This window comes from Triturus cristatus, chromosome 3_1 (assembly GCF_964204655.1).
Source record: "Triturus cristatus chromosome 3_1, aTriCri1.1, whole genome shotgun sequence".
Lineage (NCBI taxonomy): Eukaryota > Metazoa > Chordata > Amphibia > Caudata > Salamandridae > Triturus > Triturus cristatus.
This window is the reverse complement of record NC_140583.1, coordinates 612,931,187-612,958,640: the sequence shown is the minus strand read 5'-3', so window position 1 is coordinate 612,958,640 and position 27,454 is coordinate 612,931,187. Positions and strand designations below refer to the sequence as shown.

Below are 27,454 nucleotides of genomic sequence, written 5' to 3'. Positions count from 1 at the left end.
CTTCTCGGGTACTCCACTCTACTCCACTCTATGCTACACCACTACGCTCTACAACACTTTACTATGCTCTACGGCCCTCTGCTCTATGACACTTCACACCCCTCCACTCTATGTCACTCAATGCCCCTCCACTCTATGACACCTAACTCCACTACACAATACGCCCCTCCACTCCACGACACTCCACACCCTCAACTTACCACACTCTAAACCACTTCACTCCACTATACTCTACTCTATGCCTCTACACTCCACGCCTCCTCCACTGTACGCCAATCCATACCACTCTATGCCACTCTACTATACAACACTTCACTACACTCCACACTATACACCCCACTCTATGTCACTCCACTCTATGACACTCCACTTCACCCTACAATACTCTATGCCACTCTAAGTAAGTAAGTAAAAAGCTTATAAAGCGAACGAATGCCAGACGTCGCCTTGGCGCGAACGTTCTCAGCAAATCCATAGAATAAACTAACAAACTCTTATGTAGTGAAGGAGGAGAAAAGCTAGGTTTTTAATGATTTCCTCAAATGTGTCAGATTAGATTGAGATCCTAAATGAAAGGGCAAGGAATTCCATATTTTGGAAGCGGAGTACGAAAAGCTCCGATCTCCCCATCTCATTTTATTGATCCTAAGAAGAGCTACCAACCTAGCTGAGCTGTCCTGAAGATCACGGCTGGGTAAGTGCCAGCAAAAGATTTTTTGAAAATAATGACGAATGGTCGTGTTAAACGCATTGTAAACCAGTCAGAGTGTGTTCAATTTGATCCTATCACAAACAGGCAACCAGTGAAGACCAAAAATGCCACACACTCTGCCGGAGCAGCACGCGATCTGCACTGCATGCTCATCGGGAGAGTTTGGCCACGGCATTGACTTCCTTTGCACCGGCGGTGGTGTCAAGGAGGCAATACAAATTATGCGTGACTTTGCATTTTCATGCAGTGAGGCGGACCACCGCACAAAAATGAGTTAGTATCGCGCCTGGTGCGTGGTACTTGGCAGGGGTGAGAATCCTCTGCAAACCTCAAATTTTGCTGAAAAAAATCATTTTTTTTCAAATGTTTGTGTAGGAAAGTTGAAGAATCACCGGGCTGACAGAAATATCCACCACCCAGCATTCCCCCAGGTCTCCCGATAAAAATGGTAGCTCACTCGTGTGGGTGGGTCAAGTATCCGTGACAGGCAAGGGCCCTAAACGTATTGTGGAGATTTCAAAATTACCCATCATAAAACAACCTGGTTATGCAAGGGGCGGTGGGCGCACCTGAGTTTTTGGCTCCGGGCTCAGGGGCCATCTTGGGAAACCTACCAGAATCAGCTGAAAACTTTTTCTTTTAAATGTAGAGCTTAGAATTTGCGGTGCTATACCCTTAATCCATATGTTTTTGGCCCTTCACAGTCACAGGCCTTTGGCCCACCCACACAAGTGATGTATCATTTTACTCGGGAGAACGAGGGGAAGGCTGGGTGGTAGGACATCTGTTCCGGCACGGTGATCTCACCCAAAATAGTGTGGAAAAATTGATTTTTTCAGCTAGATTTGAGGTTTGCAGGGACGTATTCTGGAGACTTCAAAATACCCATCATAAAACGACCTGATTTTGCAGCAATGTAACATGTGTGAAAGAATGTTAGAAAATCGAATGCAAGCATTTAAACATCTAACTCAAAGCAAGTGTTTCTGTCTGACAGATGGTATTTGCGCAGGTTTTCAAAATAAAGCATGATGCAGTCAAAAATTAGAAAGCAAGAGATTTCACGATTCATGGAATAGTGTAAAAGCAAAGCCATATGTGAAAGAAATATATGTCGATTGATTTACAGAATGCTGTTCAACAATGTATTTAGGTTCTGGGAAACAAATCTCTTGTGGAGTTGCAATTACTTGCCATAGAAGGAACCCAACACCTCTCCTCTCCCAAAAGACACGTTGATATCACATTGAATTTGTATTTTCAAATTTCCTTAAAATAAAGTAACTATATTTATGGATAGGTGGGAGTTTGCTATGTTTTGTTAATTTTGTGTTTCCCATTAGGGTGTCTGTGTTTTTCATTATGAAAGAAAACACAGTTTGTGGCTGACGTCCATCATATATAAAGGCAGACTTACTGATAGGGAACTGGTACTGGTCATTTGAGTCTTCTTGTAATGATGACAAATTTAGCTTAGGTACCCTCATAAATAACTTCAGCCAGTCCACATGCGGATAGGAACTGGGTGGAATTTGAAGGCTTTTACAGGTTGACTTGTCCAAGTGTCGGGGTACAGATAGGAAATGGCTAACGGTTACTGAAAGTTCAAATGCTGCAGGTGGCACCAAGGGGCAGTAACTTGGTGGAGAAGGAAAAATGGGAAATGTCTTGGTGTAGAAGGAAACCCACTCCAAATTATCCCAATAAAGGGACCCAAAATTGCTTTTACACTGTATGGGTATCCAAATGTGCCAGAGGGAACAGAGCTCTAGGCAATGTGCAGAGGAGGGACCAATATCACCCAGAGGCAAAGAAGCACTGCATCCTTTGTTTTCAAGAGGACACACTATAAGCCAGAGGAAGTCCGCGCTCCATCACCTGAATGTAGGATGATGTGGCAGGGCTTGTTTTATTTCATATGAGAACTGAATTGAAGAAAAGGGGCAGGATGGATATACATTTCTAGTTGCACGGTCATCAGTACAGACCTACGATAACACCGGATCTCCTACATTGCTTCCCACTACATCACAAGGTAAATATATATTTATTATTCTTAATTCAACATATACTTAGCCTGGGAGTTATGCATAGCTGAAATAAAAATAAAAATAAATTATACCATAATCTTCCAATGTAGTGGTAGGTCGATGTGCTGAATGCCATACAGGAGATTATTGCATGCAGTATAATAAACCCCCATCTCTGAAGCTGGTTTACTACTAAAATTAAATTACAATACACAGCAATAAACAGTTGAGGGAAGTATAAAAGCATATAAAGACCTTCTAAGTACACACTTTGCAGAAGAAAGGCATGTGAAAGGACCATTTGCATAGTTACCTTTTCATCATAAACTACTCGGGGCTTGATCTCAGGAGCCTGATATCCAGGAGTCCCCTCCACTCCAAGGGCTCCCTCGTGAAAAGACTGCCGGGAAATGCCATAGTCGGAGAGCTTGACGTTCACATACTCCCTGACGTCCAGAGACCACACCAGGATGTTGTCTGATTTCAGGTCGCAGAATATGATGTTCTTCTTATGCAGGTACGCGAGGCCAGCTGCGATCTGGTATGCCGCTCGCTGGGTCAGCATATGTCCAAGTGGCATAAATAGAGAGCCTGTGCAAACAGTACAATTCAGAAGCACATGACAAACAAAAAAGATGTTTTTCCCAATTTGGAATCATGCAGCAAAAACTTTACACTAGTAAAAAAAAATGGCGAACTCATGAACACAATTTCTACAGTTTGATTGGTACAGAATGGCACAAAATGATTTTGCTCGAGTCCACATTCCAGAAACATTCTTGCCCTTGTGGAAGAGACGAAAAGTAAGTAAGACTATTGAATAATCACTATAAAAATAACACAAATGGACTGTGCACTATTTTTGTTACTTACGTAACAAAACTTAAACTGATTTACCTTCAAACACAGACTCTTATTTCATATTGACAAGATAGCGGGAGTGCGCATTGGGCATGACCTCATGTCTTCTCATAGGAATCCTAGCCGTGTGCATGGTAGCAGGGGTTGAGGTTAGGTGAACAGTTTGCAGAGTAGGAGAAGTGTTTGCCTGAGATGGACTTACCCAGTAATACTGGAGTTAGAAGGGCCTCTTGCGTCTGAATCTTCAGGTCTAGGTCTTCTCCAATAATCAGGGGAGTGGAGAGCGAGGGAGTCGATTATGCTGTGTTTGTCAAAAAAAGATCCAATGGCTCCTGGCCATTGATGGATGATGACAATATGGAGTCTGAATGGTAAGATAATGATACCAACAACATTCTTCGAAGGAGAGAGCAGGGTAGTGAGTGGTCTGTCTACAAGGATAGCAGAATGCGTTAACTACCTGTGCGAGTGATGTGAGGTGTGTGGGTGTGCATGTACGTGTTGGCAGTGTCTGTGCATACACAACCGCGTAAGTGCCCTGGTCGGTGTGGAGGTCTGTCTGTGTTGCAAAGTATCAATGGACAAAGCTGGGAGATGGAGTTGGAGGGGTCAGTGAAAGCTGCATTAATGCAGGTGGACCAGGTGTTGTGCACGTATATTTAGGAGGTACGTGTACACTGGTAGGGAACACTGCATAAGGAACATGAGCCGTCTACAGAACATGCAGATTTCTTCAGTGACCCTCGGGCAAATTCAGCAGAGAAACCAAGGAGGCAGACTCCTACAACTAAAGTACCTGGATTTTAAACATCACTGAAGCACATAGTCAAGGGAGATTAACACAACTCACTTCTGCCAGGCTCTATTGGAATAGACCTTCGCTGGCTAGCACATGCTTATCACCCTTTTACTATTCTTTTAATGTTCGCATCATGGATTACCAGTTTCTTTTCATCTGCTATGCTGGTACCCTGCAGTATTTTACTCAATTTGCAAGTACAGCCAGCGAGAATAAACCAATATCACAATTCCAGTATTGACCCCTATATAACTGAGGGAGAAAGACCCAGGCACAAATACAACAGCACAACTGATACTTATGTCTAATGAAGAAGAAGCAAAACAAAACAGTAGAAAGGTTACCTTTTGAGCGCTCCAGTATGACGCTACTGAGACTCCCCAGTGGAGCCAGCTCCAGGGCGAAGCACAGAGGGTGGATGCAGATCCCGATGAGGGCCACGATGCAAGGGTGCGTCAGTGAGTGCAGCATGCTGGCCTCTAAGCGGAACTCAGAAAAATTCCTCATGGCTTCCATGGCTTGCAAGTGCCTGAACATGGTATCTGGCATTAACGATATAACACATGGTCATTGTAGCAGTTTTCAGCGGCAGAAAAAACCTACTTACACAGAATTCACTTGTACTGTTCAGTTACTGAAAAGTCATCGATATTGGGGTCAATCTAAACAGACACATCCGTATAAATGAAAAAATCTGTGTTATGATGATAGTCATGAAGGAAACAAAGAAGTCTTGAATCTTTTCTATGAACAGATATTTCTATTTCTTTCTCTTTAATTATAAACGCTTGATTTATGGATTAAAAAATGAATTTAAAAAAGGGCACTATCCCCGCAATCAATGCTTACGGAAAGGCTGGATTGGTGAATGTGTGATATCGGGGAACATGGGAGCTTAAAACTGCTGTTCCCAAAAGTTCACGATATAGGACATTTTGGTAGGTTAGGAAACCAAAAGCACTCGGGCTCAAAGAACATTTTGTTTCTATTCAGGCTCTGGTGATCTAGTTTCAAATCACCTTAACTTTGATTCTTCCAAAAATTAAACAGTATGGGTAGATGTTTGTGGCCCAAAAATATAGAGAATTTGTGTTCATAGCTAGATGTAACAAACTATTGTCACCCTTGGTGGTCCTGGAGTGACACCGATGACCTGCCGGAGGAATAAGATACTTCATGTGGTCTTGGGCAGGTATTTTGGCTTAAAATGATTTATAGAAGGAGGTGTGTGGGGTTTAAGGTGAATATAGGGGGACTCTGCAATGTAAGGTAGGTGTGGAGGGCTGCTTGAGTTACTTGGTACCTAGATATAGTTGTGTATGGTGTGTGGTATGCACAGTAGTTGTTTGAGGATGTAAAAAGGTTTTGGTTGCTTAGTAAAGGTGGGGAGGCTTGCCTGTCACAGGACACCAGGTTGAGGGACTTCTATTCTGATATTGTTTGCATCAGAGGTTATATGTTTTGCAGGATAGTTCGTAGTGGCAGCAAACCATAAGAAATTAAGCTGTAGCCCATGATGTATAAAAAGTGGGCCAATCATTTTTGTTGGTCCTTTGTACTGACTAAGTAGAAGCTTACCTCACGTGACTGAATACTATCTCAAGGTAGAGAAGATTGTTTTAAGAGAGAAACTGTTTAGTATAAAGAGTAAAAGGGCTGCTTGGCATGCAGAATTAGAGGTTTTTTGGTACTGATTAAGGAAACTGTATTGTATCTGGACTGTTTCACATTACACGAAGAAGCTAACTTGGTGCTGGAGTACAGGACGTGTGGTAGTGTTTGGAGTGAATGAGCACTTGGCATCGAGAGGAGCATGTTCTCTTTTGCGAATAATGTCTGGCTAGATACAAAGACTGAGGTGTGCGTGTGCCCAGGATGCAGGCGGTTTGGTAGAACCAGTAGTCTTTTGTAGTCCAGAATGGGACAAGATTTGGTGCCTGCGTCTGTTTGATACAGGATTCGTTGTTATTGTCTTCCAGGAGTGTATGGCTAGAGTTGTCCGTGGGAGGAGTAGTCTTATTTTCTTGTTCGTGATGAGACAACAGGACGACAAAACATTTAACTTGTGACAGCATTTTAGTCAGCCAGTTTTTATGCCTCAAACTATTATACACAATATCTTAAGGGTATGTTAAACCGATACAAACTAAGTGCAGGTTTAGCAAAATACTCTTTAGTTATGGAAAGATATGCATTTTATTATGATAAATTTTGTTATTCATCCACGTCTTATAATTGGTCCAGATTTGCTTTAGCCTTTCATTCAACTATTTGATAAATGTTTATGCTTCATGGAGAAACAAGATACACACCCTTTTGTCTGGCCACTCGGATTGCCTTACAGAACCTCTTCATGAGCAGACACATCCTTGAAGTTTGAAGAGTTCAGACTTTGGGTGGTAGTGGGGACAATCCGTTTTTGCATACGACCCACGACCTTTTTCTTGCACCAATTAGGTGTGGGTTGAACGTGCAACTATTTATCTGATAGCCTAATATCCGTGCAAGTATAGAAGCAGCTCTCAGACCAACAAGAATTTGCTTTTCTGTAGAAAGCTCTCCGTTCCACGTGACTAGTACTTCCGACTAAACCATATATTCAAAGTAAACAGGAAGAGAGCTGCCGCAGCTACGAAATGACAGGCGCCCATTGCACATCTGTTGGCGATCTGAAGCGAACTCGAGTTTTTTTTCTCACAGTTTAGGGTCTCGACATCATGTAGCAGAACTAAGAGTCTGTAGAGAGGGAACACGCCATTTGGGAGCTATTGCACTGACCAGAAAAAACAATTCTCCACAGAAGTGCCGTAATACAAAACGGTAATCCCCTTCCCCCGCAGAATGTAATTCTGGAGACACTGCATCTATTTTGCTTTTCGTTAAAAAAAATATATATATATTTGAAATGCACTACAGCTAATTTGAAAACTATTTCAGTGATAAAGACAGGTTAGAAACAGTGTGTTACTGAGGAGGACGATTACATATCGATAGAGGTATATGTGTGACTCACCAGGACTCTGCCATGCGTTACTGTGCACGATGCAATGCTTATAGAGGTATAGAGTGTGCAACCGAGCAGAAAATTGCTATGCCTATAGAGGTGCAGAGTGTGCTACTGAGCGGAACGATGCTAAGCCTTTAGAGGTATAGAGTGTTTAACTGAGCAGGAAGATACCTTACCTATGGAGGTATAGAGTGTTTTAATGAGTAGGAAGATGCCATACCTAAAGAGGTATGTAGTGACTTACTGAGCAGGAAGATGCAATACCTAAACAGGTATAGAAGGTATTATTGAGCAGGAAGATGCCATACCTAAAAAGGTAAAGAGGTTTTTTTTAGCAGGAAGATGCCATACCTAAAGAGGTATAGAGTGTTTTAATGAGCATGGAGATGTCATACCCCAAGAGGTATAGTGTGTTTTACTGAGCAGGAAGATGCCATACCTAAAGAGGTATAGAGTGTTTTACTGAGTAGGAAGATGCCATACCTAAAGAGGTATAGAAGGTATTATTGTGCAGGAAGATATCATACCTAAAAAGGTATAGAGGTTTTTTTTTAGCAGGAAGATGCCATACCTAAAGAGGTATAGAGTGTTTTACTGAGCAGGAAGTTGCCATACCTCAAGAGGTATAGAGTGTTAAACTGAGCAGGAAGATACCTTACCTATGGAGGTAAAGAGTGTTTTACTGAGCGGGAAGATGCCCTACCTAAAGAGGTATAGAGTGTTTTACTGAGCAGGAAGATACCATATGTAAAGAGGTATAGAGTGTCTTACTGAGCAGGGAGATGCCATACCTAAAGAGGAGGTGTAGAGTGTTTTACTGAGCAGGAAGATGGCATACCTAAAGAGTTATAGAGTGTTTTACTGAGCACAAGATGCCATACCTAAGGAGGTATAGAGTGTTTTACTGAGCAGGAAGATGCCATACCTAAAGAGGTATAGAAGGTATTATTGAGCAGGACGATGCCATACCTAAAAAGGTATAGAGTTTATTTTAGCAGGAAGATGCCATACCTCAAGAAGTATAGAGTGTTTTACTGAGCAGGAAGATGGCATACCTATGGAGGTATAGAGTGTTTTACTGAGCAGGAAGATGGCATACCTAAAGAGTATAGAGTGTTTTACTGAGCGGGAAGATGCCATACCTAAAGAGGTATAGAAGGTATTATTGAGCAGGACGATGCCATACCTAAAAAGTTATAGAGTTTTTTTTACCAGGAAGATGCCATACCTAAAGAGGTATAGAGTGTCTTACTGAGCAGAAAGATGCCAAACCTAAAGAGGTATTGAGTGTTTTACTGAGCAGGAAGATGGCATACCTATGGAGGTGTAGATTGTTTTACTGAGCAGGAAGATGCCATACCTATGGAGGTGTAGATTGTTTTACTGAGCAGGAAGAAGCCATACCTATGGAGGTGTCAGCAGAGCTCCGGCACTTTTTGATCAGGAATCTCTTCACTGCCACTGGCTTCCCTTGGTAACATGCTCGATAGATAACTGTGCCGCTCCCGCCTTGGCCAAGTACATTGTTCTGACTTTCATTGTATTCCAGGTCTTTGATTTCCAAAAACAGCCTGCAACAAAACAAACCAAGGCTCAGCAAGTCTCCACATATAACTCAGGACATTTTTTCTGTCCCCTGTACAAGTCCCATGGGTGGGCTCTGTTAAGAATTATTTTTAGGAACATCCTATGAAGTTTTCCATCACCACAGGAAATGGGTAAAATGTTAATTTGGAAGGTCTACATAGGTTGAAATACAATAGGTTTGGATGTTTTGTCAGCTTGTACTACTGTTGACACAGTAGTACAACATTTTTCAACTCAGCGATCGATGAATGACTGTAGCATTGTTCAACACCTGCGACTAATAGATGAAGCTTTTACGATCACTAATGGGAGAGACCATAATCGGAATGTGTGCCCGGTCATATTTATCATATTGCAGTGTTTTGTACCATTTACATCCCAGGACATTATTTGAACAGGATACACTCAAAAAGGAATTTAAAAAACAAAGGTTACTAACTCATTGCCCATCCGCCCTGACACAGGCAGATTACTTGCAATAGGGTTGCAGCAGTCTATTGAGCAACATCTTTCATGGGTGAGAGCCTAGCTCTGAACCCTGCTAAAGAAATCACTGTTTTGGAATTGAGGGGAAATATTTCTATAAGGGCCTCCTTTGAAGACCAGTTTATGAAAATAAATCTGTGCTATAACTTTCCACTGGACCACATACGTCACCTGACAATATGCTGAACAACACCGATGTGTGCACTAGGACGACTCAATTCCACGTCATCATGGACACTGTTTCCAGTCCTGAACTTTAACCTACAAATCAGTATGTGTGTTTGTCCAATTAGTTAATTGGACGCAAGTCAAGACCACAACAACATAACGTGTATTTGTAAAGCACACGCTCACCAAAGGGTATCTTGCCAGTGAATAACAGATGTTTATTGTTACCCAGCTCATTGGCACTCATTTTATTGACCTCAGAAGGACGAAAGGTCGAGTGAACCAGTCGGGATTTGAACCCGTGGCCGTAAGGTAGAACACAGGCACCTATAGTGGATGCATTAGTCCACTAAGCCATCAGACTCGGGTAACAACCAGAAATATATTATATTGTCACATAAAAGGCCAAGAATAGAATTATAGTCAGTGGTGACATGAAGAGAAGTGGTCACTCTAGTGTGTACTGTGCACCCACCAACACAAACACTACTAAAATACATGTGCTTGAGGAGTTTATTCAGTGATTACATAAATAAAGTAGCTAGCCAGCAGAACAACCGCTAAAAAGTCTCCCATGGGATTCACACCCTGAATATTAAACTCACTGCTAGAAGTGTGATTATCCACACAGAATACACTTCTTAAATGCCTTGGATTTACGGAGATGCAAATCCGAGACAGTCACACTCGGCTAAAACAGAGGCTAGTCATGCTCCAACTCTAAATAAACATGGACTCTTTCAGCATGTGCGCTGCTAGAAGATAGTGACTTAAAAGAACTACTATAATTAAAGCAAAATAGTCCTCTGAAGTGCATCTACAACAACTGAATCAGGTCAGCAAAGTGGGTGGACTAGGGATATTATATATAGTAAGTAACTTTACCACAAGCCCCCACCCTATACCTCGATGTTTAGAAGATTGATATGCAACAATAAGAAATCTCTCCAGGGCAATTGTAGATGCCCCAAAAGAAAACAAAGTCCAAATGTTTTACCATTATCTTATAATTATATTTTACAAGCATAAATGTGTTGGTTGTTCTTAGCATCCTATCGTAAAACAAGAGACTTAATTTTCCTTCCCAAACCACAAAATAGCCCGCAACCAAAAGATAAAATGAAGACAAAAACAAGAGGTTAATAAATGTATAGAATACAAAGAGGCAATCCTTCCACTGGGACTTGCTTTATTGTCCATACGCCTCTCCTCTCATTCGCTAACACTTGACACAAGCTTCATAACCTGCTCAAGAACGCCTGAAAGTGTAAAAGGCCGGGAGTAACCGCGCTGCAGACGCAACAACTCTAGTCCTCGTTTGATCAAAGTACAAAGATGACGACGCTTCAACCACATCAGAAAGACCAGTTGCGGCCTGCGCGATGCTCCCAGTGTACACCTCAAAGCTCTCCTCCACTGCAAGCCATCGAAAGACACCACAGCTTCCCCTGCTGAGCGGCGCGCGGGGGTGCCCTGGGGACAGGCCTGACAGGAGGCGAGAACAAAGACTTCCTGCCAGGGAACTGGCTGATGCTTTTGCTGCTCAACCTCATTTAAATGTTGAAGGTGTATGGTTTCCAGGCAGCTCTTTCCTTTCACTTGTTTAACATTAAACATGTATAGAATTAGTCATTCATTAAGGTTTAAGTTCAGACTTTCACCTCCAACCAATATTGGGAAGTAAAGCTACCTTCTGAAGTACCTGGAAACGGCTCCCTCCAGAGCTGCGGCTGCCTCCCTGCAAATCTACTGCAGGGAGACATTGTAAATGCAAATCTGTTGATGTTTCCAGCCGATTGTAACCTAATATTATAATCTTAGTAATGGGAAATCAATCTCCAGATGCTTCTAACATCAGATTAAAAGAGAGTGACCCTTGACCTTGTTTAGGCAGGTCGCTCCCCAAGCCGCACAGCACCACCTGTGTGTTGCGCCCTTAAGCCCTGCTGCTGCTCTGCCGTGAGTTCGAGGCCCTCCTCCCCCTGCGCCTCATCCCTGGGGGTCAGTGGTAGGCCATAGGCTTTTGCTTGCTTGCTTTGTTTTGCCTGTATTGTAATTGTAATTGTTTTTACTGTATTCGCTTTTTGCCCCTTCATTCCCCCAGTTTCCGCTGTGCCCCACTTTTCTCTTCTGTACCCTTTGCAGATCCCTCTTTCCCACAACTGCGTCCCCGCCCCCCCGCTCCCATTCGTCTGCTCCCTCCTCCCAGCTGCTCCTCCCTTCCACCTCCCCTTCTTATGGCGGCGGGTGCGCACTCAACACCGGACGAGCACACACCTGCTTCCAGGCTGCCCCGAAGCGCACCCAATGACTCTTCTCCTGCCGGAACTGCAACTTCACCAGCAACAGACCCGCCTATCCACCCACCAGGACAGGACGTAACCACCTCAGATGCATACTACTGAACACCGGCTCCGCACGCAAACACGCCATCGAACTCTGGGACCTGCTCGACCCGTCCTCCCCGGACGTCACCTTCCTGACAGAGACCTGGATGGACAACTCCTCGGCACCCGACATCGCCATAGCCATCCCAGACGGCTACAAGATCACCCGCAGAGACCGCACCAACAGAGTAGGAGGGGGAATCGCCATCATCCACAAGTCCACCCTCAAGGTCTCAACCAACTCCGACGACACCCTCAACACCGCCGAACCCCTGCACTTCCAGATCCACACTGATTCCAACACCACCCTCAGAGGAACGCTGATCTACAGGCCCCCCGGACCCAGGCCACAGTTCAGCAACTCCATCGCCGACTTCGTCAGCACGCACGATCTTGTGTCCACGGACTACATCCTCCTCGGGGACCTGAACTTCCACCTCGAGAACAACGACACCAACTCCACCACCCTGATCGACAACATCGCCAACCTCTGACTCCCATCTTCTCCGCAAGCTCCCACATCTTTTTCAGCCACACCACCGAACTCCACTGGACCGATCATTGCTGCGTCCACTTCACCTTCGAGAAGCCTACCACGCACCCCCGCACCCAACTGATCCCACACCGCTGCTGGAGCAAAATAACAGAAGACCAGCTACACACCGCCCTTGCCCGAAGCCCACCCACAGACCCTGACGCCGCCGCCAGCAACCTCAGACACTGAATCGAAGACTGCGCCAACACCCTCACCCCGATCAAAAATCCCTCCAACACACGCACCAACAAGACTGCCAATTGGTTCACCGCGGACCTCCAGACCTCCAAGCAAAACTGCCGAAAGCTGGAGAAGAAATGGCGCCATGAACAGACACCGGAGAACCAAGCAGCCCACAAGAAGGCCATGCACCAACACCATCACCTCATCAGATCAGCCAAAAAGACCTCCTTCAAGAACCGCCTCGACAACAACGCACACAACAGCAAAGAGCTCTTCAACATTGTGAAGGAACTCTCCAACCCCAGCTCCACCACCAACATCGCAAGACCTGTGCAACTCCCTGGCCTCCTTCCACCACAAGATCGCAGACATCCACGACAGCTTCGACAACCAGTCCTCCACAGCAGCCAACGACACCTCAGACCCCATGGTAACCCCCTACTCACCTGGACCAATATCAACGACTGACGACACCATCAAAGTCCTGAGCACCATCCACTCCGGCTCCCCGTCAGACCCGTGCCCTCACCACATCATCAACAAAGCCAGCGCCACCATCGCACCCCACCTCCGCAAGGCCATCAACATCTCCTTCGAGACTACGACCTTCCTGGAGAGCTGTAAGCACGCCGATATCAACGACCTGTTCAAGAAACACAAGGCAGACCCAAGGGACCTCAAGAACTTCCGGCGCATCTCTCTGCTACCGTTCCCGGCGAAGGTCATCGAGAAAACTGTCAACAAACAGCTGACCCGCTACCTCCAGGAGAACAAAATCCTGGACCCGTCCCAGTCCGGGTTCCGCAGCAACTACAGCACCGAAACGGCTCTCGTCGCCGCCAATGATGACATCAGGGCCCTGTTGGACAACGGCGAGACCGCGGCCCTCATCCTTCTGGACCTATCAGCCACGTTCGACACAGTCTGCCACCACACCCTACGCACTTGCCTCCACGACGCAGGAATCCGAGGCAAAGCACTGGACTGGACCACCTCCTTCCTCTCCGGCAGACACAGAACGTCCACCTCCTTCCCTTCCGATCCAAAGCCTCCAAGATAATCTGTGGCGTACCCCAAGGATCCTCCCTCAGCCCAACGTTGTTCAACATCTACATGGCCCCGCTCGCCCACGTCGCCAGACTGCACAACATCAACATCATCTCCTACGCCGACAACACGCAACTGATCATCTCCCTCACCAAGGACCCTCTCACCGCCAAAACCAACCTCCACGAAGGAATGAAAGCTGTCACCGAATGGATGAAGAACAGCCGTCTGAAGCTGAACTCGGACAAGACAGAGGTCCTCATCCTCGGCTCCACCCCATCTGCCTGGGACGACTCCTGGTGGCAGACGGTCCTGGGAGCAGCACCGACACCCACCGACCACGCACGCAACCTGGGATTCATCCTCGATTCAACACTCTCCATGACCAAGCAAGTCAACGCCATCTCATCCTCCTGTTTCAACACCCTCCGCATGCTCCAAAAGATCTACAGGTGGATCCCCACTGACACTAGAAGAACGGTCACCCAGGCCCTCGTCAGCAGGACTGGACTACGGAAATGCCCTCTACGCGGGAGCCCCGGCCAAACTACTGAAACGACTACAACGCATACAGAACGCACCTGCGCGTCTGATCCGCGACATCCCTCGCCACAGCCACATCACACCCCACCTGAAAGACCTGCACTGGCTTCCCGCCAACAAGAGGATCACCTTCAAGTTCCTCACCCACTCACACAAGGCACTTCACAACACCGGAGCAGCATACCTCAACAAACGACTCACCTTCTACACCCCAAACCGCCAGCTCCGCTCTACAGACCTCGCTCTCGCCACTGTACCCCGCATCCGAAGAGTGACCACCGGCGGCAGATCGTTCTCCCACCTCGCCGCCAAGTCCTGGATCACCCTCCCCATCCTCCTACGGCAGACCGAAGACCTTCAGTAGGCTGCTCAAGACCGGGCTGTTCGAGCAGTATCAGCACCCTCTCCCCCCCCCCCCCCCCCAAGTGGGTGTCATGCGGTTTTGACCGCACTCTGCAAAGAATTTTGATTTTCAAAAACAAATTAGCAAACTAGAAGTATGTTTTTGAAAAATAAAAAACAAATGGCCCTCACACAGAGTTATGTTCCTGCGCAACAGGGTTCATTGTTTGATTTCTCTGCCTGGGACTGCCACACAGGGCAGTGAAATCTATTGATGGTCGTCCTGCCCTAAAAAGGGTGGGACACATTCACTATGATCTGGTGGCCCAGTGGCAGTGGAATATATTGGTGTATTTCCAGAAACTTGCAAAATAGATTTGCAAGATTGTCGCATAGAATATCCAACTTTAATTCTGTAGATAACAAACCTTTGATGGCTCCTTCAAGATGATTCTGAGCCCCACTCTCTTCAACATCTCCATGGCCCTGCTCACAGCCATCGTCAGGAACCATGGACTCAACATCGTCTCCTACGCTGACGACACCCAGCTGATTCTCTCCCTCACCAACGAACCCACAGTCACTAAGAACAACTTATATGATGGGATGAAGGCTGTCGTCACCTGGATGAAGGACAGCTGCTTCAAGCTCAACTCAGAGAAGACCGAAGTCCTCATCCTGGGCTCCGCCCCCTCCACCTGGGAGGACTCCTGGTTGCCTGTAGCACTTTGAACCCCTCCCCACACCCACAGACCAAGCACAAAACTTCAGCATCATCCTGGACTCATCGCTCAGCATGAACAACCAAATCAACGCCATCTCATCATCTTGCTTCCATACCCTACGCCTGCTCCAAAATATCTTCAAGTGGCACACTGTGGCGGCATCACCCTGAAACTCCTGAAGAACATGCAGAACGCCTCCACCAGACACGAACAACATCTCCGCCAGACTCATCCTCAACATCCCCCGCCACAGCCACATCACCGGCCACCTGGAACGCCTCCACTGGCTCAGTCAACAAAAGAATCACCTTCAAGCTCCTCACACATGCCTACAAAGCCCTTCTTGATGCGGGACCTGCGTACCTCAACCACCACCTCTCATTCCACACACCCTCCAGAGACCTCAGCTTTACCCAACTGGCCCTGGCCACCGTTCCTCGTATCCACAGGCTCATGGCTGGAGGAAGATCCTGCTCCTACCTCGCAGCAAAGACCTGGAACACCATGCCTCGCCACCTCAGGCAGCCACCATCACTGCCTTAATTCAGGAAGGACCTCAAGACCTGGCTCTTCGACTGAACCACAGTGACTTTGACAGATCAGCAGTCCCCACCACCACCACCACCACCACCCTCCCCCAGCGCCTTGAGACACCAACGTGTGAGTAGTCGCGGTCTACATGACATCTGATTGATTGATTGATTAAGAGTGATGCAGAAAGCAGAGGAGGAGTGTTGCAAATTATGATGCCAAAGCCAGAAAGGATTGGGCCAAGCTGTGCTGATTTTTGATTGAAAATCAATTGCTTCAAAATCTACATCACCCATCTGGCTTTTCTCATTTAGCTCTTTCGCTTCAATTTCAGGTTCTAGGAGAATAGAACACAAATCATTGTCTCAGTCAGTCAGTACATCACCTACAAACACAGGAATGATTCCTTTCTTGCAGGATTGTTGCCAGTTAGATGCAAGCCAACTGCCTCAAGCTAAATGGAAACAAAAACCAAGGTCATACCCTGGCACACAAATCTTTATCTGGTTGACGAACTGGTGCCCCCCTGAGCTTGGCCTTACATCTATTTCTGCCACATCCGCAAAACATTTGGACTTTGTATTTGACTCAACTTTTTCCTAGCGAAATCACACAGATTACTGCAGCCTGCTTCGTCTACCTGCATTTGCTTTGAGAAATCATACCTCCGCTTCCTGTCCCTTACAGAAAATCTTTTGTGGTGGGCACTATACTATCTTGGTTTGCGTATGGCAACTCTCTGTAACCCCGTTTTGTATCTCACTGTCTTCAAACTGTGCAGAAGTTTGCTGCCCGACTCGTACCGAATTGCCCTTTTTGAGCTCCTATTGCAAATCATCTTAACTCTTTCCACTGGCTAACAATAACCAGATGCTCCATCGTGAAAGCTCTTTGTATTTGCCATCAAGCTATCCACAACTTGGCCCCCATGAACCTGAGATACAGGTTCCAAACCTACATGCAATCCACTGTTGAGCACTCCAATATCTTCCAGTCTTCCGTCCGTTTTTGGATCTGGCATACCTGCGTTGGTGGCTTCTCCTCAACCTTCCTTGTGGTCAAACATTGGAACTCCCTTCATCAGAAGGGTTGGAAATTGGACAACATCTCATCTTTTGGGAAAAGGTTTTAATTTTGGCTTTCCCCACTTGCTTAGTCTTTCCTCACTCTTCTTGACATCTGCTCCCTTCTTGGGAAGCCCCTAGGGGAAACAGCAATTTACAAAGCCAAATGCATTAATTTCATTCATCTATTCATGAATTCATTCAGTGACCTCAGCAAGGAGGAGTAGACCACAGATCGACCAGTCAAAGGGGTTTGAGCTCTATAGCATTAATTTGGAAGTTGAGGCCAATTTTAATTGAGTCTGGGAAGATACATTATGTAATAGATACATTAACTAGATTGTCACAATATGAAAGAAGTTGGTAGCAGAGGTCTTTAATGCTGAAATGGGGCCTGTGGAATTGTTTGAGGGGCTACTTGACTTATGCTTTTATAAAGTGTGTCTGGAAGATTTCTTTGAAGTCCCACCATATGTTCCAAGATTTGTTGTTGGTAGTTCAATTTTAAAGTGAATCAGACCATACAGGCAAAGGAAGTTTAGGGGAGAGGATGCAGCCTTACGTCTAGAGTGGTCGACCTCGAAATAGGGTAACCCAGTTCGAGTCTCGACAACGTCCCTCAACATCCTGTGATTCTGGGCAAATCACTTAATCTCCCAGTGCCTAACAAAAATGAATGTGTCCATCTGTAACGAAACTGGTGCTCATGTAAAGCGCTCTGATATCTTCGGGTCTAGTTTGCGCTATATAATACTCTTTAAAAAAAAATGGATATAACATTCTCAGAATTTAAGAAATTCTTCACATTTTGCCTACTGATCTTTAAAGGTAAAGGAAGGTTGAGATTTTTAGCTGACTTTACAAATACAAAGAATAGCTGTCTTGGTTGAGTGTTTGCAGTGATGGTTAGCAATATGTTATTTGAGGCTTTTGCATTAAGTATGTGTCTTACATACATCAAGCATCTCTATGCTTGTTGAGATTAGTGAGGGGGTGAATATCTCCACAATTTCACTGTAACTCTTGGAGGCTTTCTTTCTTTCTATAGCGCTACAGAGAGCCATGGAGCAGATGACTCGGATCTCTTTTTTCCATTTATTTTCAGAACAAAGTTATACAAGTGCATTTATGCACTTGTTAAAGTCCGTAGTGGTGGCATGAACATCGTGAAAGCGCAAAATACAGGGAAAGATCATCAAAGCCGTGAGCACCAAGGTGCGGATGTCAATATTTTTGGTGTCCTAAACATATGTTATGTTCTTTTTAATTTGACTGCATGTTTTAGCTTGCATAAAAAAAGAAAGAGTATAGAAAATGCTCAGAACAGTCAACAAGGATTTGACACCAATCCAAAGAAGGAGGCATTTAAAGTTTGGCGGAGCACTTGAACTGGCATAAATTGATGGTCCAGCTTCCTTGCTAAATTCACACTTCCATTGCCACATCTGGACACTGGGAACCAATAGGTTTACATCGGCAGGGCCTGAGCAAGCTCTTTGGCAGAGGACAGTTCTTAATTCATAACTGCACAAAATGGAAGACAGTGAATTTTCCCCCACCCTTCAAAGTCTGTGCAACATGCGTATACAGATTTCCCCAACTGTAAGACATGCCTTCATATCACACAACATTCTAATAAGTCAAACTCACATCAGGCAGTGAACACCGCACAGGCATGAACACCGCACTAATGCATAATAAATGCCAGATCAGCTATCCATCAAGCATGCACAAGACATACACAACCTATTATAGACAACAATCTAGACAGCAAACTCATCAATGAAACCTGGTTCTGTCATGATTCACATCCTGCTCTCTCGTCCCCACTACCAGGGGGCCACCTTGTGGGACTTTCCAGTGTTCAAAACATCTTTTGGGCCTTCCACTGTATGTATATACTGACTTCCAGCCTTTTGGACTTTATTCTGACATTTTAATTCATTTGAGAACCATTCTGGGTTTAGTGGAAGCCAGTCTGCTCTTGCTAAAAACTCCAATACCTAGAATTCCATGCTCACTGCTTCGTCTCCTCCCATGCAGACCAAGGATGGGTAGAGGAATTCAGCACACCTGTGCCTGCCAGGTGCTAGCCTGTTCACACCCGAGGCATGTGATCACAGTGAGCCATCAATTTCCTTCAATCTAGTCTTGGTCATTGTAGCAGTGTTCCAGTGTGACTGATACCTTGTTTCTAGAGTACCCGAGTTATTGTTAATCTTTGTTTCCTGACTATTCCTGAATCCTGAGCTGCAGGTAATTCATTGTTCCTTGAACTAGCTCAGCCTGCAGTTCTTCATTCATTTTCGAGTCCTGAGATAGCACTATTTTAGTGAATCTCTGTTCGTTGAACTTTCAATCCTTCTGTATTTACCTTTCTACCTTTTTCGGTGCTTGCCTTCTTTCCATTGACCTAGTTCCAGTTTCTAGTTTGCTACCTTAATGCTCCTGCTCTCTTAGCTTTCAGTCCCCTAGTGTGGTTTGTTACTTATTTCTGTCAAGTATGCCTTTGTTTTCTCTTTTTGTTAAGTACTCCTCCATGCTAGCTCCTTGTCTATTGTGGCTGTGTATTTTAGCTCTACACCCTTGCTGTTATTGCCTTGTGTGTTCCCGTTTGATCACCAGGATTCGTGGACACAGGTGGTAACTTAGGTGGTATTTCTTGTCAACTGTAAGTGCTGTCTTTGAGTTACTTTTGTAACATAATTATAGGGATCAGGTCCACAAACATTGCCTTTGCATATATATCTTATATGTGGGTATTAGATTCTACCCGGCTGCACTATGTCTAGACAGAAGATTCCGAGGATGACACCAGAAACAAGTTAAGCTGCAGAGGGAAGAAATCTCCTTTACTGTAAATATTAGGTGATGCCAATAATATAGGAAGGGCCAGGGCAAAAGTGATGCTCATTCCACCATCCTGCACCATGGCATTGTTAGTGGGTGTCTACCCTCCAGACTGATACCGCACTTAGTTGATTTCCGTATCAATTGTCATTGGTCATCCCCAAAACAGTCAACATGATCACTGGAAGGAAGTGTTAGCCAGAATCATCTGGTTTTCTCTTCCCTTAAACCTCAGAAAATATAAAGAACATTTCTCAGGGAAGATGCATAGGTTTTTTTTGGAAGAGATGTTTCACAGAGTTCAATTTTTAATGAACTAGCCCAAATAATAGTTCTGGTTTAGTTTGTGAATCGAGAAGTCCATGTAAAACATGGTGTCCAAGATTTGCTAATGGATAGAAACGACTTCTTCAGAGAGACCTCGCATTAAATGATTGTGCAGTTATTAATAAACATGAATACCCTGTTAGCAAGGACTGGTCAACACAACAGCCAGGCTTGTGCTCAACACAACTGTGAGGCAACAGTCCAAAGAGAAGGGTCTTCTAATAGTAGTGTTTACTCCCCATCAAAGGTCTCTGGTAGATTCTACATCCAGGTACTGATAAAGAAGTATGTGCCCTGTACCTCCAGAGATAAAAGCTATAGCCAGGAACACTGGATGTCCCAAAGGACTTTCTGTAAGTGATAGAGGTCCTCTATGCTCATCTGCAAATGTACTGCCACTTAATCTCCTGCCAGGGAACAGGCACCTGTATACCCACTGAAAGGTGAAATCGTTTGCCGCCTTGTTTGAGTGGCTGCAATGCTTACACTCTCTGAGTGGTTTATAAAACCTTATAATGAGGATGCAATCTCGGAATCCCTTGAGTTTTAAAACTACACACTTGGATGAATTTGTAGTGTGCACTCTTCAATTTCAAGAGTTGAAGAGATCCCAGGTTCCTGACCTGATTGCTAGACCCATTGTATTATATTGCGTTATATTAATAGTATACTGTTTGGGGCCACTTTAAAGGGCGCTGAAGCACTTGTCCATGTGGGTAGCATGCTACACTATAACGAGCATGTGGTTGGAAGAATGCTGTTATTGCTTTGAGACTATGTGGGAAGCGTTTCCATATTGTGGCTGATGCCCAATGAGCGGCCATTATCTTAAGGAACGCAGTGCTAAGCAGTTCGATGGATGAGGAAGTGTGAGATTGATGCACATTTTTATGATTTATGACTGCTGGCAGCTCATGTTAGCTCTTCAGGTCCCTTTATTGAATGTGTAGTTTTATCTTCTCAATCAGATTTATATGCTGGCTGTTGCAGGAGGTTGTCATCTCTGATCTGAGGGTGCTGGCAAGTGTGACTAAAGATTGAGGATGGGGGATCTGCTTGGATAGACTGTATTACAGTTCTTCTTTATATAATTGTCATTATGAGAAGTCAATTGAAGAGATTTCCTAAGATGGACTGTTATTGTCACCCTTTTTGTAATTAAAGGATGGCAGTCCTCAAAGTATGTGCGACATGCAGGTTAGACTATGTTAGAGTTCTGCGGTTACCAGCAATGTGGAGCAGATCTCTTTGGTCTCGGCAGACCTATCAAGGTTAGTATTGAGTGGTAATTTAAGTTACTGCTATGTTGATCTAAGCCATCCAGTTGCCAGCAAGGTTCCATAGGTCCTTTCGTAGATTATAAGCCAGTCCAGTGGATGAAGGATCATGGTAATGAATTTGTAAGTGACATATGGTGAAATTGATTACATTAAATAGATACTGAGGGAAGCATCAAGACTACAGTAAATGACCCTCTGTCTAGTGTTTAGAGATAGATGGTAGAGTAGACCTTGTTTACTATGTATGTGAAGGGTGTGTGGGGTGGCTAAGATTAGAATCCCATATGCCATTAGGTATACTGCAGACCTTCTGGTGCAGAGTGGCGGTGAGTTCTTCTAATATTGATTGGAGGGGCATATTTTATGGTTGGGATGGCACAGTTATTGTATTCCATTTGTCTGTCAAGGTGAATGAAAGGCAATATTTGGTGGAGGTCACCAGTTTCTTTCCAGGGCCTGTGTCCATCTTCTTGGCATGGTTTGCTGGTTGGGACTGTACCGTAACTCTGGATAGTGTTTATACTGGTCGAAGGATTACCTTTCTGAGTTATATCCCAGGGCCAGTGTTGATATAATTATCTTGGTAACAACTATGCTTCCAACTCTCTTCTCAACTGTAAATGGTCCCTAGTTGCTTCAAATCTTGGTGGGCAAGGGGTTCTGTGAATTCTCCAAAGGTGCAATTTAGACCCATGTGGAGCGTTCAGCACCATTCAGGGCAATTAGTGGGGCACAGGTTTGAAGGGTGCAGAAGCTCATGTGCTTACCTGCAATCGCTCTCTCTAATATTCCCCTGCTTTACATGCTACTGATGTTGAGTAGTCTTAGTAGAAGGTCGTATATCTTGAGACTGAATTCACAGCTAAAAACAAAGTGTTCAGCAACTGCTTAAAACATTGGTTGCAGGCACTGCACATACGCAGACTGCTACATCAGTTTCAAATAAATGTCACCAGCAGGTGATAATGATACCCTAAGATAGAAACTAGCAATCAAAATGTGATCATTTGTGATGTGAAGGAGCAGCTAATCTAACAACCAGCACTTAGAATATGCACTATTGTTGTCTCATATCCACCCTCTTTTAAAGGTGCTTCCTAAACAGTGCTGCAAAGGCTGACAGGTGCAAAATACAGGGGGAGCCAAGTTACAAGCAAGACAAAACTAATCACTGTTTTACCCACGTGTAAACACAAGGGCAGGAAGCCTGTGCGGTAGTCCATTTGCGTACCTCAAAGCTCGCCGCATTCGCCATATCATCGAGAAACAGCGCATCTTACTTTGTTAAGCTGTACACACTAGCACAGAGGGGCTAAGTGCTACAGGAAGGTAGAACAGAGGCTTCTAGCAAGTACGTCAGCTTTTTTGATGCTGTGTGTGAAGCATATTTTTCAAAGGTAGGCACACCTGATTTTCTTTTGCCTGGATAGAAGATTAAACTTGTTTGTTGCTGACTACTCATTACGCTCAAACACCATGACAGTGTGCCGAATACTTCACACTGATTACTGCCTTACGCCCTATGATTTGCCAGATGGCAAAACAAACCTGCGATTCTTTGAAAATCTCTGAGATATGTGAGACTTGGTCGATAAGGTCTATTTTAAAGAAATCCCTTGCAGATTATGGAAAGATTCTAAATTTTGACAGGGAACAATTTTAAGCTAAACTGTTGGACTTCACAGAGCGTGTGCAGAGTCACTGGTTCAGCATGCCCCTTGCTCTACAGGCAATCCCTCGACATAAAGGTGTGATCCCTGAGAATGCCTTTCTTCTACAATCGCCTACTTAAGATGTGTTCATGGAGGAAGTCTCCGCTATGTGGTGGTCCTTATAAATAATGAGCTCTTGTCGGACATCCACCAAGTGCATGATGCCTGCACAAAAGCACAGGAAGTGACAAATACAAAACCATTTTGGAAAATACATGAAAAGTAATTATAGGTAATTTCATTACGAAAATTGGGTAATCCATGTCTGGCCTTCTTGGAGGTGATAACCAATATGGAACATTTGTATACATAAATACTTTTCTGGTTCTGTGATCTGATAGAAGAAAACGCACACTTTCTTGTCAGCTTCCATTGTGATGAAGCTTGAGGCATCTCCTACCAGACACACCAGAAAGTACAGAAAGATACCTGTGTAGTAGCCCTGCAACTCCAACTAAGTAAGGCAACTCCTCTTAGCAGCTGCTAGAACATGCAGCTGTCTTGTAATGGACCTGGACGTTGTTCTTCGAAATCTGCTCCTTCACACCAGTGTGTAGGCTGTATTCAACATGTACATTCCTTCTTGAAGTTGGTTATCTTATTAAATGTATCTTGCAAATCCATCTCCACTGTTAAGATGACGACACCAGCTAATTAAAGGCCAGTATCAGATTCTGAGCAGGGAACGGAGCAGGCATGTTGGTAAGAGAAGAGTCTATCCATTGATATTTTGGAGCTACGCCATGTGTAACTTTTGATAAATGTCTTTTATAACCCCCCAGAATTGTGCAGCGTATTCTAGCCTCACACACAGCAATGGATCAGCAGGATGTAGTGCAGTTCTGCCACAGTCAGACTTCTGCCCTCTGGGCGGAGAGGCATGGATTGTGCTCTCAGACTTGGAAGTGGATCACAAATTGCAGAAAGGCCTAGTACGCCATAAAAAAAGAAATCAACAAATATTTGGGCCAACTAAACCATTCTTTTACTTCATTGCCATAGCTTGGACAGGAGCATGTTTTGCCCACTCCTATTCCCAATTACTCTACACAGACTACCAAGCAGAGCATATTTTGGAAGATGGAGGACACAGACTACAGCCAGACGTCAGATCGACAGAATAGGGCCAATAGCTTTTCCCAATTTAGCATCATCCCTGGTGAGGATTCCAAGGAGTAGTACGGAGAGAATCAGTAAGAGGAAGTCTGCATGTCTTGTAAACATGTTGCCTGAGCTACAAAGCCTTTGTTCTAGTTGAACAATAATTATTAAGCTGTGGCAGACTTACCCACGTTATTTTAGAATGGCACAAAAAGGAAAAAACGTGTTTAATTTTATAGGGAATTCAATGTTTGAAATCTGTCTTATGGGAGGATGCCCAAGGATGAAGGCAGCGGCAGACGCGCTGCACAGGAGAGACAGACTGCCTCTATTTCAATGAATGGGCAATGCAATGAAAGTTGAGAAACCAATGCTAAGGTGGACTAACACTAGTTGGGTTATGGCATCAAAAGGAGGAATTCTCTGTCCAGGCTAAAGCCGATATTTGCTTACATCAATAACAACGGACAAATCGGGAAAGTGCAAGGGCACCGGAAGTAGTCACTATGACTGCTAGAAGGCCCAGATTGATAGCTCATTATAGGGCATTAGACAATTAAAACAAGGCTCAGTGGAGGCCGGATGTCTGTGGCAGATGAATGTTTTTAGGAAGTTCACCTTTAAAGATCTACATCTTCAGACAAGATTGCAGCGCCTGTTTGTTTCCCAAGGAATCGAGATAGAAGACGGAGTCCAGGACTAGCACAAAGACGGAAATGCTTTGTGAAGAGGTTGGACTCTCATTAACCACAAATAGTGAGGTGGCAAAGATAAACAAACACCACAGCCAGGATGTTGGTAAGTATCAGTGAGAAGCATTCACATTGAAAGGGAGAGGAGGTGGCCTAACGGCTGGAGTGGTCGACCTCGGAGCTGGGAAACCAGGTTCAAGTCTCGGCAGGAACGGTCAACATCCTGTGATTCTGGGCAAATCACTCCATCTCCCCGTGCCTAACAAAAATGAATGTTTCCGTCTGCAATGCAATTGGTGCTCATGTAAAGCGCTCTGATGCCTTTGGTTCTAGTTTACGATATATAAAACTCTCCCCTGCCCCCCCAAAAAAAGATGGGACTTGTAATGATCACACTTACCCCAGATACTCACAATTGTACTATTACCACCATTAAAGCTTTAATGCTCTAGGACATGCTAGGCTACTGTCATCCTGGGATAGGATGTCCTGGGTAATTATGATTTGGTGGAGATTCCATCTTCTAAGACCTATCCCCAGGGCTGACCAATCAGATAGTTCTGGAAGGAGGTCCTGCTTCATCATGCTCCAAGGCAACTCGAGCAATCTGTCTGACAGCTGCTCCCAGAGGGTTGCAGGATTTGTCTCAATCATCACCCAAACGTGCCACTAAATGTAACAAAAAAAAATGCCTTGGGATGGGACTGTCAAAGACTGAAGTTTAGCCGATTACCAATGCACTTGAAAATCGAAAAATAAACGTACAAGTTATTGATGCTTACCTAATGAATAAAGAAAATGAAATAGCACAGAATGCATCAACAAGCCAATAATGCAGTTGAGCACATAAATAAAAATGCAGTGGAATTAAAATGCATAAGGACGTGATCGCACTGTGGAAGACCTACAGGACAGGGAATGCAGATAAACTGGGAGCCTAAATGCACATTCATCTGTGTCATTCTCAGGTTTTAGAGATGGTCTTACTCCAGGCAGGAGTTTGAGTTTGGTCTTGAAGCTGTAACCACAGACTATATAATGTCTGCTGAAAATATTTTCCTTCTCTGGATTCAGTTCAATTCTGAAACAAGAACCTTCCAAGCAATACCTCAAAGATAGTCCTCAAATATAGTCCTCTTACATTACCTTGCAGGGAAGTCGGTCATAAACAGCTCTGGGACCAATTCTCGTAGTGGAACGGGAATAGTAGGATGATTTGGGCATGTCACGTAATCCAGTTCTACAGCATTAAGAACACAGTCTTCAACGTTGAAGTAATGCCCGCCTTCTGCCTTCCCATCAGCCTCCTTGTGCACAGTGTTTGGCGATGAACAGATGTGGCAGGGGATGTATTGTTCCAATAGCAATGTACCATCACTTTCAGTTGCAGTTAGTGCTGTAAAAACAGAAAGCTATATGGGTACGTGGCAGATAAGCATTTGTAATCAATATAACATAGCAGAATAGTGCCTTATAAGCAAACGATAGTTATGAGAAATGGTCTGTGCAAAGCTAGGAATTTAACAATAACACAGAGTTTTATGACGGAAACACGAGTGGCTCAACAACGCAGTCCCAACAACAAATGCATCCTAACCACACAATTTCATTGTAAAGGCATGATTGGTAAAGGAATGCGTGGTTAACATGCAGTCGCTTTAAAACGGTCTCACCCCCTGGAGCCCTAAAACTCCTCCCAAGTCCCAAGTCTTAAAGACTACCCCGTCCTCAGGCCACGCCATGTTGAGCCCTAAAACTGCCCCTGCCCTGAAAACTGTCCCTCCCCGCGGAGCCATAAAACTTATCCCATGTCTTAAAAACGACCCTGTCTCCTGCCCCCCCCCATTGCTGAGCCCTAAAACTGCCAAAGTCCTGAAAACTGTCCATCCCCCCTGCCCTTACATCCTAAAAACGACCTAACCCCAGCCCTGAGCCCTAAATCTCGGCCACCAGCCTTATAAACTAGTCTGACCATATTCCCCCCCACCCTGAGCCCTAAAAACTGACCTTCACCACTGAAAACTATACTATCCCACCCCCCTTGAGCACTAAAACCAGCCCCTAGCCTTAAAAACGATTACCCCGGACCCCCAAAACCCAATCCAACTCTAAATCCAGACTGCATACTGGAGTCCTGCATGTTCCGCTCCTGGCCCATCTGCTCATCTAGACCCGGGCATATGTGTGGTTAAGGCAAGTGTGGTTCCGCTTGCGGGGAAACGGCACATGTGGCTCAGCCCACGTTGTAAAAGCTGTTTCCCATAACACAGTCTCCCTAAGCTTTTGGTGGTATCTTAGTGGTATTGTGGCACACAGAATGAATATGGTACTGATGCACAGTGTAGGAATGATCTAAATCTTATATTTGACTATCCCAGTTTGGAGAACATTGTCATCTTACGGATTTTTGTGCCCCCCAACTCCATCATATTTTTGTGCCCCCCGTTTCGAAAAACTTTGCATTTTATTACCCATTTTTTGCTAT

General features: G+C 44.7%; 1 protein-coding gene across 2 annotated transcripts in view; it reads right to left on the bottom strand.

Moving 5' to 3' along the window:
* Positions 1–27,454, bottom strand: part of LRRK1 (leucine rich repeat kinase 1) — an 800,699-nt gene that overhangs the window by 137,241 nt on the left and 636,004 nt on the right. For both annotated transcript variants that reach the window (XM_085644543.1, XM_085644544.1), the window contains exons 24-27: positions 26,116–26,365; positions 8,814–8,980; positions 4,747–4,944; positions 3,056–3,333 (exon numbers count right to left, since the gene is read on the bottom strand). In XM_085644543.1, coding sequence (XP_085500669.1) covers positions 3,056–3,333; positions 4,747–4,944; positions 8,814–8,980; positions 26,116–26,365 — 893 coding nt within the window. The remainder of the gene's footprint in view (positions 1–3,055; positions 3,334–4,746; positions 4,945–8,813; positions 8,981–26,115; positions 26,366–27,454) is intronic.